The sequence below is a fragment of the Oncorhynchus mykiss genome, chromosome 8 (genome assembly GCF_013265735.2).
Source record: "Oncorhynchus mykiss isolate Arlee chromosome 8, USDA_OmykA_1.1, whole genome shotgun sequence".
In the NCBI taxonomy this organism is placed as follows: Eukaryota; Metazoa; Chordata; class Actinopteri; order Salmoniformes; family Salmonidae; genus Oncorhynchus; species Oncorhynchus mykiss.
Genome location: NC_048572.1, coordinates 698444 through 713641, shown reverse-complemented (window position 1 = coordinate 713641; position 15198 = coordinate 698444). Strand labels below are relative to the sequence as shown.

At 45.7% G+C, this 15198-nt stretch overlaps 1 protein-coding gene across 2 annotated transcripts; it reads left to right on the top strand.

The window, feature by feature from the left end:
- Nucleotides 1-1366: 1366 nt before the first annotated feature.
- LOC118965475 lies at nucleotides 1367-13619 on the top strand. Of its 2 annotated transcripts, none has more exons than XM_036984531.1 (2): nucleotides 1367-1659; nucleotides 12149-13619. In XM_036984531.1, the coding sequence occupies exons 1-2, from the start codon at nucleotides 1413-1415 to the stop codon at nucleotides 12619-12621; spliced, it is 720 nt and encodes a 239-aa protein (XP_036840426.1). In that variant the 5' UTR covers nucleotides 1367-1412; the 3' UTR covers nucleotides 12622-13619. The 2 variants fall into 2 exon arrangements, with proteins under 2 accessions (XP_036840426.1, XP_036840427.1); XM_036984532.1 differs by having other exon boundaries at nucleotides 1368-1566.
- The last annotated feature ends 1579 nt before the right edge of the window (nucleotides 13620-15198 follow it).

Sequence of the window (15198 nt, the reverse complement as noted above, 5' to 3'; positions counted from 1 at the left end):
ATGCTAGCGACCCTCATGAACCAGGGACGTGAGAGAGGAAAGAAAGGGAACGGAATAATGTAAAATATATGTAAGATTCAAATTGAAAAAACAACTAATACTAAAGTGACAGTTATATATATATATAACTGTCACTTTAGTGTTAGATGTGTATATATATAGATGTGGATGTTACTGATAGTGGCTAATATTTAACATGAAACAAACTGTAAAATAAAACAGAGAAAAACCAGCTCATATAGTCTAAAACGCATACATGAAGTGGACAGGATCAGACCTGTAGATTGGGCCTCCAAATGTCATCCACACAAATTATGAGGACACGCAATTAAAATGTGGAATAATGGTACAGCTATTTATAGCCTACTTCACTGTGGGGGACCCAATACACGTCATCTTGATATGATGTTCAGTTTGCTTCCATATGACTGATTTTACATTCTTCTCCAGGGATTGGTATTTACAATGTATTTACAGTCCCGTCTCCAAAAGGATTACTCATGTACCTAGCTATTGTCAATGTTTAAATGACAGTGCATGGACAATGTTGTTATTTATATCAGAAAAAAACAAAGCAGATGTTTTTTCCACTTTGAACTGTAAAGTGCGCTAGACTTTATTGATGGTTTCTTCGCGCATTAATTAACGTGTTGGAATTAAATCAAGGTCACAACACGGCGAATCTGGGAGACAAAACTCTCCGCCACAATTTAATTTCTTAGCTCTCCACCCCGACCAAATAGCTGGTAAATATAATGCTACTCTCGTGCTTCTATTCAATGTAAGAATAGGTATAGAGAGAAAAGCCCATAAAAAAGGGAAATATGTTCTGTTTATGCTTAAATCAGGTGGACATTTGACCCAATGCTTCTCTGGGCACCTGACACAGCTCTCTGTCTGTCCAATTACAGCTACAGGTAAGCAGACCTGCAGTCTCTCTCTGCCGTGGTAGCTTAGAGCACGCCACATCATACTGTACTTTGGCTGGGTGAGATGGTACCGCAACACCAAGGTAACATTAGTTTCATACTGGATATTAGGTGATCTATCTGTTGAACCAAGCATGCCATGAATATGTAATGCATGTTACGTGAATCAGAGGAGGATGGAGAAAAATCCACATCTTTTGTTTTGTTGGAATTTAACTCTTCTGATTCAGAATATAAATTACCATAGTAATGGCATGATTTGTTTTAAGAGGGATTGAAATCCAAAATCAAATTGTATTTTATAAAACAATGAATAAATACAACATGGATTGTTCCCCATCCAAACCTGATTCAGAATATATAATGTCCATGGTCATGGTATGCTTGGTTCAAGAGCTATTGAGGAGAAAACCGAATCCATCGAATATCCAGTATACAACTACGTTTACCAGGATCAGGAAGCGCACTTTGCCGTGTCGTGCGATGCCCATAGACTATCACACAGAGCCTCCTTATTGCATCAGGCATCGTCCACTCGGCAGAGAGACAGAAAGGACAGCTAGACTACATGTCATGGACTGGTGGACTACCCTGGCTGCGAGTATAGCCTTCCTCTGGCTGCTGTGTTATATCGACGGTAAGAGAACCTGGTTAGCAGAGGTATGGGAGCTTTCTTCGTCAAGGGAACGGTGCGGTATTGGCACGCGCACGGCTCTTCCTCCTAATTGCGGTATGATTACAGCTTTCATTACATTTGTTATGAATCGTTTAATTCATTAAACCATAGCAACAACAAGAACAATACAACACAATACCGGTGATTACACCAAGCATTATGTAAACGGGAATAAGAAAACGAAACAAGTAAGCCTACAGTTGTAGGACCGAGCTAGAGTGGTGTTATAACAGGTGGTGAACCCAGCTAGAGTGGTGTTTTAACAGGTGGAGGACCCAGCTAGAGTGGTGTTATAACAGGTGGTTAACCCAGCTAGAGTGGTGTTATAACAGGTGGTGAACCCAGCTAGAGTGGTGTTATAACAGGTGGTGAACCCAGCTAGAGTGGTGTTATAACAGGTGGTGAACCCAGCTAGAGTGGTGTTATAACAGGTGGTGAACCCAGCTAGAGTGGTGTTATAACAGGTGGAGGACCCAGCTAGAGTGGTGTTATAACAGGTGGTTAACCCAGCTAGAGTAGTGGGTAGTGGTGGACCCAGCTAGAGTAGTGGGTAGTGGTGGACCCAGCTAGAGTAGTGGTGGACCCAGCTAGAGTAGTGGGTAGTGGTGGACCCAGCTAGAGTAGTGGGTAGTGGTGGACCCAGCTAGAGTAGTGGGTAGTGGTGGACCCAGCTAGAGTAGTGGGTAGTGGTGGACCCAGCTAGAGTAGTGGGTAGTGGTGGACCCAGCTAGAGTAGTGGGTAGTGGTGAACCCAGCTAGAGTAGTGGGTAGTGGTGGACCCAGCTAGAGTAGTGGGTAGTGGTGGACCCAGCTAGAGTGGTGTTATAACAGGTGGTGAACCCAGCTAGAGTGGTGTTATAACAGGTGGTGGACCCAGCTAGAGTAGTGGGTAGTGGTGAACCCAGCTAGAGTGGTGTTATAACAGGTGGTGAACCCAGCTAGAGTGGTGTTATAACAGGTGGTGAACCCAGCTAGAGTGGTGTTATAACAGGTGGTGAACCCAGCTAGAGTAGTGGGTAGTGGTGGACCCAGCTAGAGTGGTGTTATAACAGGTGGTTAACCCAGCTAGAGTGGTGTTATAACAGGTGGTGGACCCAGCTAGAGTAGTGGGTAGTGGTGGACCCAGCTAGAGTAGTGGGTAGTGGTGAACCCAGCTAGAGTAGTGGGTAGTGGTGGACCCAGCTAGAGTAGTGGGTAGTGGTGGACCCAGCTAGAGTAGTGGGTAGTGGTGGACCCAGCTAGAGTAGTGGGTAGTGGAGGACCCAGCTAGACTAGTGGGTAGTGGTTGACCCAGCTAGAGTAGTGGGTAGTGGTGGACCCAGCTAGAGTAGTGGGTAGTGGTGGACCCAGCTAGAGTAGTGGGTAGTGGAGGACCCAGCTAGAGTAGTGGGTAGTGGAGGACCCAGCTAGAGTAGTGGGTAGTGGTGGACCCAGCTAGAGTAGTGGGTAGTGGTGGACCCAGCTAGAGTAGTGGGTGGACCCAGCTAGACTAGTGGGTAGTGGTGGACCCAGCTAGAGTAGTGGGTGGACCCAGCTAGACTAGTGGGTAGTGGTGGACCCAGCTAGAGTAGTGGGTAGTGGTGGACCCAGCTAGAGTAGTGGGTGGACCCAGCTAGACTAGTGGGTAGTGGTGGACCCAGCTAGAGTAGTGGGTAGTGGAGGACCCAGCTAGAGTAGTGGGTGGACCCAGCTAGACTAGTGGGTAGTGGTGGACCCAGCTAGAGTAGTGGGTAGTGGTGGACCCAGCTAGAGTAGTGGGTGGACCCAGCTAGACTAGTGGGTAGTGGTGGACCTAGCTAGAGTAGTGGGTAGTGGTGAACCCAGCTAGAGTAGTGGGTAGTGGAGAACCCAGCTAGAGTAGTGGTGGACCCAGCTAGAGTAGTGGGTAGTGGAGGACCCAGCTAGAGTAGTGGTGGACCCAGCTAGAGTAGTGGGTAGTGGAGGACCCAGCTAGAGTAGTGGGTAGTGGTGGACCCAGCTAGAGTAGTGGGTAGTGGTGGACCCAGCTAGAGTAGTGGGTAGTGGTGGACCCAGCTAGAGTAGTGGGTAGTGGTGGACCCAGCTAGAGTAGTGGGTAGTGGTGGACCCAGCTAGAGTAGTGGGTAGTGGTGGACCCAGCTAGAGTGGTGTTATAACAGGTGGTGGACCCAGCTAGAGTAGTGGGTAGTGGTGGACACAGCTAGAGTAGTGGGTAGTGGTGGACCCAGCTAGAGTGGTGTTATAACAGGTGGTGGACCCAGCTAGAGTGGTGTTATAACAGGTGGTTAACCCAGCTAGAGTAGTGGGTAGTGGTGGACACAGCTAGAGTAGTGGGTAGTGGTGGACCCAGCTAGAGTGGTGTTATAACAGGTGGTGGACCCAGCTAGAGTGGTGTTATAACAGGTGGTGGACCCAGCTAGAGTGGTGTTATAACAGGTGGTGGACCCAGCTAGAGTGGTGTTATAACAGGTGGTGAGCCCTCCCTAAGGTAGGCGTTATTATGCAACACCCCTACTCCCCTCCCAAAGGTAGGCTTTCCTTGATCCTGTCTCTGGCAAAACCTGGTCATATAGGGGCATGATGGGATCACCTGATCTGACTCCATTTGTCTTTCCATTGGGGGGGTTACAATTTAGAACACCTGACAGATGTGGTGGGAAAACATATAGACCTCAAGGCCACTACCCTACACTGCCTCAAGAAGGGTTAATGTCACTTTTCAATATAGATTACAGTTGGGGCAGTGTAGGAACCTATATATTACAGCTGGGGCAGTGTAGGGACCTATAGATTACAGCTGGGGCAGTATAGGAACCTATATATTACAGCTGGGGCAGTATAGGAACCTATAGATTACAGTTGGGGCAGTGTAGGAACCTATAGATTACAGTTGGGGCAGTGTTGGAACCTATAGATTACAGCTGGGGCAGTATAGGAACCTATAGATTACAGTTGGGGCAGTGTAGGAACCTATAGATTACAGTTGGGGCAGTGTTGGAACCTATAGATTACAGTTGGGGCAGTGTAGGGACCTATAGATTACAGTTGGGGCAGTGTAGGGACCTATAGATTACAGCTGGGGTAGTGTAGGAACCTATAGATTACAGTTGGGGCAGTGTAGGGACCTATAGATTGCAGTTGGGCAGTGTAGGGACCTATAGATTACAGTTGGGGCAGTGTAGGGATCTATAGATTACAGTTGGGGCAGTGTAGGGACCTATAGATTACAGTTGGGGCAGTGTAGGAACCTATAGATTACAGTTGGGGCAGTGTTGGAACCTATAGATTACAGTTGGGGCAGTGTAGGGACCTATAGATTACAGTTGGGGCAGTGTAGGGACCTATAGATTACAGCTGGGGCAGTGTAGGAACCTATAGATTACAGTTGGGGCAGTGTAGGGACCTATAGATTGCAGTTGGGCAGTGTAGGGACCTATAGATTACAGTTGGAGCAGTGTAGGGACCTATAGATTACAGTTGGGGCAGTGTAGGGACCTATAGATTACAGCTGGGGCAGTGTAGGAACCTATAGATTACAGCTGGGGCAGTGTATGGACCTATAGATTGCAGTTGGGGCAGTGTAGGGACCTATAGATTACAGTTGGGGCAGTGTAGGGACCTATAGATTACAGTTGGGGCAGTGTAGGAACCTATAGATTACAGTTGGGGCAGTGTATGGACCTATAGATTGCAGTTGGGGCAGTGTAGGGACCTATAGATTACAGTTGGGGCAGTGTAGGAACCTATAGATTACAGTTGGGGCAGTGTAGGGACCTATAGACTACAGTTGGGGCAGTGTAGGGACCTATAGACTACAGTTGGGGCAGTGTAGGGACCTATAGACTACCGTTGGGGCAGTGTAGGGACCTATAGATTACAGTTGGGGTAGTGTAGGGACCTATAGATTACAGTTGGGGCAGTGTATGGACTAATGGATTGCAGTTGAGGCAGTGTAGGAACCTATAGATTACAGTTGGGGCAGTGTAGGAAGCTATAGATTACAGTTGGGGCAGTGAGGGAAGCTATAGATTACAATTGGGGCAGTGTAGGAAGCTATAGATTACAGTTGGGGCAGTCTAGGGAGCCATAGATTACAGTTGGGGCAGTGTAGGAACCTATAGATTGCAGTTTAGGGCAGTCTAGGGAGCTATAGATTACAGTTGGGGCAGTGTAGGAACCTATAGATTACAGCTGGGGCAGTGTAGGGGACCTATAGATTACAGCTGGGGCAGTGTAGGGACCTATAGATTACAGTTGGTGCAGTGTAGGAACCTATAGATTACAGTTGGGGCAGTGTAGGGACCTATAGATTGCAGTTGGGCAGTGTAGGAACCTATAGATTACAGTTGGGGCAGTGTAGGAACCTATAGATTACAGTTGGGGTAGTGTAGGGACCTATAGATTACAGTTGGGGCAGTGTATGGACTAATGGATTGCAGTTGAGGCAGTGTAGGAACCTATAGATTACAGTTGGGGCAGTGTAGGAAGCTATAGATTACAGTTGGGGCAGTGAGGGAAGCTATAGATTACAATTGGGGCAGTGTAGGAAGCTATAGATTACAGTTGGGGCAGTCTAGGGAGCTATAGATTACAGTTGGGGCAGTGTAGGAACCTATAGATTACAGCTGGGGTAGTGTAGGAACCTATAGATTGCAGCTGGGGCAGTCTAGGGAGCTATAGATTACAGTTGGGGCAGTGTAGGAACCTATAGATTACAGCTGGGGCAGTGTAGGGGACCTATATATTACAGCTGGGGCAGTGTAGGGACCTATAGATTACAGTTGGTGCAGTGTAGGAACCTATAGATTACAGTTGGGGCAGTGTAGGGACCTATAGATTGCAGTTGGGCAGTGTAGGAACCTATAGATTACAGTTGGGGCAGTGTAGGAACCTATAGATTACAGTTGGGGCAGTGTAGGGGACCTATAGATTACAGCTGGGGCAGTGTAGGAACCTATAGATTACAGTTGGGGCAGTGTAGGAACCTATAGATTACAGTTGGGGCAGTGTAGGGACCTATAGATTACAGCTGGGGCAGTGTAGGAACCTATAGATTACAGCTGGGGCAGTGTAGGGACCTATAGATTACAGCTGGGGCAGTGTAGGAACCTATAGCTTACAGTTGGGGCAGTGTTGGAACCTATAGATTACAGTTGGGGCAGTGTAGGGACATATAGATTACAGCTGGGGCAGTGTAGGGGACCTATAGATTACAGTTGGGGCAGTGTAGGGACCTATAGATTACAGTTGGGGCAGTGTAGGGACCTATAGATTACAGTTGGGGCAGTGTAGGGGACCTATAGATTACAGTTGGGGCAGTGTAGGGGACCTATAGATTACAGTTGGGGCAGTGTAGGAACCTATAGATTACAGCTGGGGCAGTGTAGGGGACCTATAGATTACAGTTGGGGCAGTGTAGGGACCTATAGATTACAGTTGGGGCAGTGTAGGGGACCTATAGATTACAGCTGGGGCAGTGTAGGGGACCTATAGATTACAGTTGGGGCAGTGTAGGGACCTATAGATTACAGTTGGGGCAGTGTAGGGACCTATAGATTACAGTTGGGGCAGTGTAGGAACCTATAGATTACAGCTGGGGCAGTGTAGGGGACCTATAGATTACAGTTGGGGCAGTGTAGGGACCTATAGATTACAGTTGGGGCAGTGTTGGAACCTATAGATTACAGTTGGGGCAGTGTAGGAACCTATAGATTACAGCTGCACTACTTTAGACCAGGACCCATAACCACCCTATTTCCTATATAGTGCACTACTTTAGATTAGGGCCCAACCCTATTCCCTACCTAGTGCACTACTTTAGACCAGGGCCCATAACTACCCTTTTCCCTACATAGTGCACTTTGTTTGACCAGACCCCTATTGTGCCAAAAGTTGGCAATTACAGTGGGGCAAAAAAGTATTTAGTCAGCCACCAATTGCGCAAGTCCTCCCACTTAAAAAGATGAGAGAGGCCTGTAATTTTCATCATAGGTACACTTCAACTATGACAGACAAAATGAGAAAAAAAATGCAGAAAATCACATTGTAGGATTTTTTATGAATTTATTTGCAAATTATGGTGGAAAATAAGTATTTGGTCAATAACAAAAGTTTATCTCAATACTTTGTTATATACCCTTTGTTGGCAATGACAGAGGTCAAATGTTTTCTGTAAGTCTTCACAAGGTTTTCACACACTGTTGCTGGTATTTTGGCCCATTCCTCCATGCAGATCTCCTCTAGAGCAGTGATGTTTTGGGGCTGTTGCTGGGCAACACGGACTTTCAACTCCCTCCAAAGATTTTCTATGGGGTTGAGATCTGGAGACTGGCTAGGCCACTCCAGGACCTTGAAATGCTTCTTACGAAGCCACTCCTTCGTTGCCCGGGCAGTGTGTTTGGGATCATTGTCATGCTGAAAGACCCAGCCACGTTTCATCTTCAATGCCCTTGCTGATGGTAGGCTTTGTTACTTTGGTCCCAGCTCTCTGCAGGTCATTCACTAGGTGAACCGTGTGGTTCTGGGATTTTTGCTCACCGTTCTTGTGATCATTTTGACCCCACGGGGTGAGATCTTGCGTGGAGCCCCAGATCGAGGGAGATTATCAGTGGTCTTGTATGTCTTCCATTTCCTAATAATTGCTCCCACAGTTGATGTATTCAAACCAAGCTGCTTACCTATTGCAGATTCAGTCTTCCCAACCTGGTGCAGGTCTACAATTTTGTTTCTGGTGTCCGTGGACAGCTCTTTGGTCTTGGCCATAGTGGAGTTTGGAGTGTGACTGTTTGAGGTTGTGGACAGGTGTCTTTTATACTGATAACAAGTTCAAACGGGTGCCGTTAATACAGGGAACGAGTGGAGGACAGAGGAGCCTCTTAAAGAAGTTACAGGTCTGTGAGAGCCAGAAATCTTGCTTGTTTGTAGGCGACCAAATACTTATTTTCCACCATAATTTGCAAATTAATTAATAAAAAATCCTACAATGTGATTTTCTGGATTTTTTTTCTAATTTTGTCTGTCATAGTTGAAGTGTACCTATGATAAATTATAGGCCTCATCTTTTTAAGTGGGAGAACTTGCACAATTGGTGGCTGACTAAATACTTTTTTGACCCACTGTATATTCGGGAATAGGCTGACATTTGTGATGCATCCTCTGTCTGTCTGTCTGTCTGTCTGTCTGTCTGTCTGTCTGTCTGTCTGTCTGTCTGTCTGTCTGTCTGTGTCTGGCAGTCTGTCTGTCTGTCTGTCTGTCTGTCTGTCTGTCTGTCTGTCTGTCTAACAGTCTTTCTCTATGCCCTGCTGTCTGTCTGCCTGTCTGTCTGTCTGTCTGTCTGTCTGTCTGTCTGTCTGTCTGTCTGTCTGTCTGTCTGTCTGTCTGTCTGTCTGTCTGTCTGTCTGTCTAACAGTCTTTCTCTATGCCCTGCTGTCTGTCTGTCTGTCTGTCTGTCTGTCTGTCTGTCTGTCTGTCTGTCTGTCTAACAGTCTTTCTCTATGCCCTGCTGTCTGTCTGTCTGTCTGTCTGTCTGTCTGTCTAACAGTCTTTCTCTATGCCCTGCTGTCTGTCTGCCTGTCTGCCTGTCTGTCTGTCTGTCTGTCTGTCTGTCTGTCTGTCTGTCTGTCTGTCTGTCTAACAGTCTTTCTCTATGCCCTGCTGTCTGTCTGTCTGTCTGTCTGTCTGTCTGTCTGTCTGTCTGTCTGTCTAACAGTCTTTCTCTATGCCCTGCTGTCTGTCTGTGTCTGTCTGTCTGGCAGTCTGTCTGTCTGTGTTTGGCGGTCTGTCTTTGTCTATGACAGTCTGTTTCTATGCCTGTCTGTCTGGCAGTCTGTCTGTCTGGCAGTCTGTCTGACAGTCTGCCTGTCTGTGCCTGGCAGTCTGTCTTTATGCCCTACTGTCTGGCATTCTGTCTGTTTAGCTGGGTGTCTGTCTGGCTGACTGTCTGTGTCTGGCAGTCTGTCTGTCTGGCAGTCTGTCTCTATGCCCTGCAGTCTCGCGGTCTGGCTGTCTGTCTGTCTGTGTCCGGTTATCTGTCAGTCTGTCTGTGTCTGTCTGACAGCCTCTCTCTATGCCCTGCTGTCTGTCTGTGTGTAGCAGTCTGTTGGCTGTGTGTCTGGAAGTCTGTCTGTCTGGCAGTCTGTCTGTGTCTTGCAGTCTGTCTGTCTCTATCCCCTGCTGTCTGACAGTCTGGCTGTGTCTGGCAGTCTGTCTGACTGTGTCTGTCTGTCTGTGTCTGGCAGTCTGTCTGTCTGTCTGACAGTCTGTTTCTATGCCCTGCGGTCTGTCTGTCTGTGTATGTCTGTCTGTGTCTGTGTCTGGCAGTCTGTCTGGAAGTCTGTCTATGTCTTGTGGTCTCTCTGTCTGGCAGGCTGTCTATCTATCTGACAGTCTGTTTCTATGCCCTGCTCTCTATCTCTCTGTCTGTGTATGTCTGTCTGTCTGTCTGTCTGTGTGTCTGGCAGTCTGTCTGTCTGTCAGTCTGTTTGTCTGTCTGTCTCTATGCCATGTTCTCTGTCTGGCCGTCTGGCAGTATGTCTGTGTCTGGCAGTCTGACTGTGTCTGTCTGTCTGTCTGTCTGGCAGTCTGTTTCTATACCCTGCTGTCTGTCTGTCTGTGTATGTCTGTGCGTGTCTGGCAGTCTGTCTGTCTGGCAGTCTGTCTATGTCTGGTGGTCTGTCTGTCTGGCAGTCTGTTTCTATGCCCTGCTGTCTGTGTGTCTGTGTCTGTCTGTGTTTGGCAGTCTGTCTGTCTGGCAGTCTGTCTGTATGCCCTGCAGTCTGTCTGTCGGTCTGTTTAAAAATATATATATATATATTTCACCTTTATTTAACCAGGTAGGCTAGTTGAGAACACCTTTATTTAACCAGGTAGGCTAGTTGAGAACACCTTTATTTAACCAGGTAGGCTAGTTGAGAACACCTTTATTTAACCAGGTAGGCTAGTTGAGAACACCTTTATTTAACCAGGTAGGCTAGTTGAGAACACCTTTATTTAACCAGGTAGGCTAGTTGAGAACACCTTTATTTAACCAGGTAGGCTAGTTGAGAACACCTTTATTTAACCAGGTAGGCTAGTTGAGAACACCTTTATTTAACCAGGTAGGCTAGTTGAGAACACCTTTATTTAACCAGGTAGGCTAGTTGAGAACACCTTTATTTAACCAGGTAGGCCAGTTGAGAACATCTTTATTTAACCAGGTAGGCCAGTTGAGAACACCTTTATTTAACCAGGTAGGCTAGTTGAGAACACCTTTATTTAACCAGGTAGGCTAGTTGAGAACACCTTTATTTAACCAGGTAGGCTAGTTGAGAACACCTTTATTTAACCAGGTAGGCTAGTTGAGAACACCTTTATTTAACCAGGTAGGCCAGTTGAGAACACCTTTATTTAACCAGGTAGGCCAGTTGAGAACACCTTTATTTAACCAGGTAGGCTAGTTGAGAACACCTTTATTTAACCAGGTAGGCCAGTTGAGAACACCTTTATTTAACCAGGTAGGCCAGTTGAGAACACCTTTATTTAACCAGGTAGGCTAGTTGAGAAAACCTTTATTTAACCAGGTAGGCTAGTTGAGAACACCTTTATTTAACCAGGTAGGCTAGTTGAGAACACCTTTATTTAACCAGGTAGGCTAGTTGAGAACACCTTTATTTAACCAGGTAGGCTAGTTGAGAACACCTTTATTTAACCAGGTAGGCTAGTTGAGAACACCTTTATTTAACCAGGTAGGCTAGTTGAGAACACCTTTATTTAACCAGGTAGGCTAGTTGAGAACACCTTTATTTAACCAGGTAGGCTAGTTGAGAACACCTTTATTTAACCAGGTAGGCCAGTTGAGAACATCTTTATTTAACCAGGTAGGCCAGTTGAGAACACCTTTATTTAACCAGGTAGGCTAGTTGAGAACACCTTTATTTAACCAGGTAGGCTAGTTGAGAACACCTTTATTTAAACAGGTAGGCTAGTTGAGAACACCTTTATTTAACCAGGTAGGCTAGTTGAGAACACCTTTATTTAACCAGGTAGGCTAGTTGAGAACACCTTTATTTAACCAGGTAGGCCAGTTGAGAACACCTTTATTTAACCAGGTAGGCCAGTTGAGAACACCTTTATTTAACCAGGTAGGCCAGTTGAGAACACCTTTATTTAACCAGGTAGGCCAGTTGAGAACACCTTTATTTAACCAGGTAGGCCAGTTGAGAACACCTTTATTTAACCAGGTAGGCCAGTTGAGAACACCTTTATTTAACCAGGTAGGCCAGTTGAGAACACCTTTATTTAACCAGGTAGGCCAGTTGAGAACAAGTTTTCATTTACAACTGCGACCTGGTCAAGATAAAACAGTGGTGTAACACAGACAACAACACAAAGTTACACAATAAATAATAAACAATAAACAAGTCAATAACACAGTAGTAGTGGTAGTGAATCAGGTGAGACACGTCAGCCTTAATCAAAGCAGATGAATTAATCGGATGTTAAACAGTGTTTGGAGCCTAATGCCTCCTGACTCTAAGCAGCTGACCTGGTTAGTAACCGGGGGTTACCCTTTATCTCCCATCTCCAGGCAACGCCGTCCTGGAGCTGCGGCTCCTCCTCCACGCCCTCACCAAAGCAGCGTGCCACCTGTACCTGGCCGTGCTCCCACTGCGGCGCGCCGCACTGCACCTTGCCCGCTTTGTCTGTCACCTGGTAAACCATGGCCCCGCCTCCGCTGGCCGGGCGTCTCCTCTTCTCCTCGAGGGGGTGTGTGTGATATGTGAAGCGGTACCGGACCTGCTGGGAGCCGGGCTCAGTCTGTGTGCAGTAGTCTGTCACATCCTACAGGGGGTACTGTTCCTGCTGGCCGCCACGGTGAGGTCGGTCCAGGTGAGTGTTCTGGCCCAGATGGACGGGGAGAAGGAGAGGTGGGAGAAGGAGCAGCATCAAGCTCGGCAGGACGAGAGGAGACAGAACTCCGGGGTGGTGGAATACCTGTCTGTGTTCTGTCAAGACCCCATCAGTTCACTACGACTCAGAGTGGACATGATCAATAGATAACATCACTGTCTGTCTGTCTGTCTGTAAAGGTGGACATGATCAATAGATAACATCACTGTCTGTCTGTCTGTGAAGGTGGACATGATCAATAGATAACATCACCATCTGTCTGTCTGTCTGTCTGTCTGTCTGTCTGTCTGTCAAGACCCCATCAGTTCACTACGACTCAGAGTGGACATGATCAATACATAACATCACTGTCTGTCTGTCTGTCTGTCTGTGAAGGTGGACATGATCAACACATAACATCACTGTCTGTCTGTCTGTGAAGGTGGACATGATCAATAGATAACATCACCATCTGTCTGTCTGTCTGTCTGTCTGTCTGTCTGTCTGTCTGTCTGTCTGTCTGTCTGTCTGTCTGTCTGTCTGTCTGTCTGTCTGTCAGCGTTGGGCTCAATTCAGACTTGAGTTAAGTATACTTCAAATTCCAATTAAATTCTTGAATTGGAATTGAAGTAGTAAACAGGATACAGAATTGAAGTAGTAAACAGGATACAGAATTGAAGTAATAAACAGGATACAGAATTGAAGTAATAAACAGGATACAGAATTGAAGTAGTAAACAGGATACAGAATTGAAGTAGTAAACAGGATACAGAATTGAAGTAGTAAACAGGATACAGAATTGAAGTAGTAAACAGGATACAGAATTGAAGTAGTAAACAGGATACAGAATTGAAGTAATAAACAGGATACAGAATTGAAGTAATAAACAGGATACAGAATTGAAGTAGTAAACAGGATACAGAATTGAAGTAGTAAACAGGATACAGAATTGAAGTAGTAAACAGGATACAGAATTGAAGTAGTAAACAGGATACAGAATTTAAATTTGAATGAAAGGAAATAGAGTGAAATTCAAATGCCTCTTGTATTGTATATTAGATGTAGTCTATAACTATATATATATTTATATATCATGTAAAACATGTCATTATATACATGCCTAATTAAATAAAGGTTCAATTAAATAAGTATACATGCATATAAAATATTGTTGAAACAGTAGATTTTTAGGACAAACTCTCTTCCAATTAATGATCTAGGACAACAAATCCTGTATGCAAATATTCTGTTTTCATGAATCACTTATTAATCACATATATACTGTATACACAAAACATTAGTTTCACCCCTTTTTTCCCTGAGAACAGCCTCAATTTGTCGGGGCAGGGACTCTACTAGATATCAAATGTGTTCATCAGGGATGCTGGTCCATGTTGACTCTAATGCTTCCCACTGTTGTGTCAAGTTGGCTGGATGTCCTTTGGGTGGTGGACCATTCTGGATACACACAGGAAACTGTTGAATGTGAAAAATCCTGCAGCGTTGCAGTTCTTAACACAAACCGGTGTGCCTGGCACCTACCTACCATACCCCGTTCAAAGGCACTTAAATATTTTGTCTTACCCATTCACCCTCTGAATGGTACACACACACCAGCCATGTCTCAATTGTCTCAAGACTTTAAAAATCCTTCTTTAACCCGTCTCCTCCCCCTTCATCTACAATGATTGAAGTGGATTTAACAAGTGACATCAATAAGGGATCATATCTTTCACCTGGATTCACCTGGTCAGTCTGTGTCTAGGAAAGAGCAGGTGTTCCTAATGTTTTGTGCACTCCGTGTATATTGTAAATGCTAAGTGACTGAGTAATTGTCCCATAAGTTTTAAATTAGATGTTTACATTTGGTATTGTTTGTAAGCATTTAAATAAAAGCCTACTATTTAGTTCAGTTTTTAAGATGTAATGGGGGTGATCAGTAGTTCAGAGGGCAGGGTGATCAGTAGTTCAGAGGGCAGGGTGATCAGTAGTTCAGAGGGCAGGGTGATCAGTAGTTCAGAGGGCAGGGTGATCAGTAGTTCAGAGTGAAGGGTGATCAGTAGTTCAGAGTGAAGGGTGATCAGTAGTTCAGAAGGGCAGGGTGATCAGTAGTTCAGAGGGCAGGGTGATCAGTAGTTCAGAGGGCAGGGTGATCAGTAGTTCAGAGGGCAGGGTGATCAGTAGTTCAGAGGTCAGGGTGATAAGTAGTTCTGTGGTCAGGATGGTCGGTAGTTCTGTGGTCAGGATGGTAGGTAGTTCTGAGGTCAGGGTGATCAGTAGTTCGGAGGCCAGGGTGATCGGTAGTTCAGAAGGGCAGGGTGATCAGTAGTTCAGAGGACAGGGTGATCAGTAGTTCAGAGGGCAGGGTGATCAGTAGATCTGTGGTCAGGATGGTCGGTAGTTCTGTGGTCAGGATGGTCGGTAGTTCTGAGGTCAGGGTGATCAGTAGTTCGGAGGCCAGGGTGATCGGTAGTTCGGAGGCCAGGGTGATCGAGAGTTGGGCGGTCAGGGTGATCAGTCGTTCGGAGGTCATGAGGCACACACAGTATTTGATATTCTCCAACAATCAAAGGTGCAAAGATTTTTGGCATATAATGTAAACTCAATCACAAATTGTGGCTTTAGAATACAAAACACAATATATTACTGAACACAAATATAAACGCAACATGTAAAGTGTTGGTCCCATGTTTTACGAGCTGAAATAAAATAACCCCAAATTTTTTAAAACTCACAAAAAGCTTATTC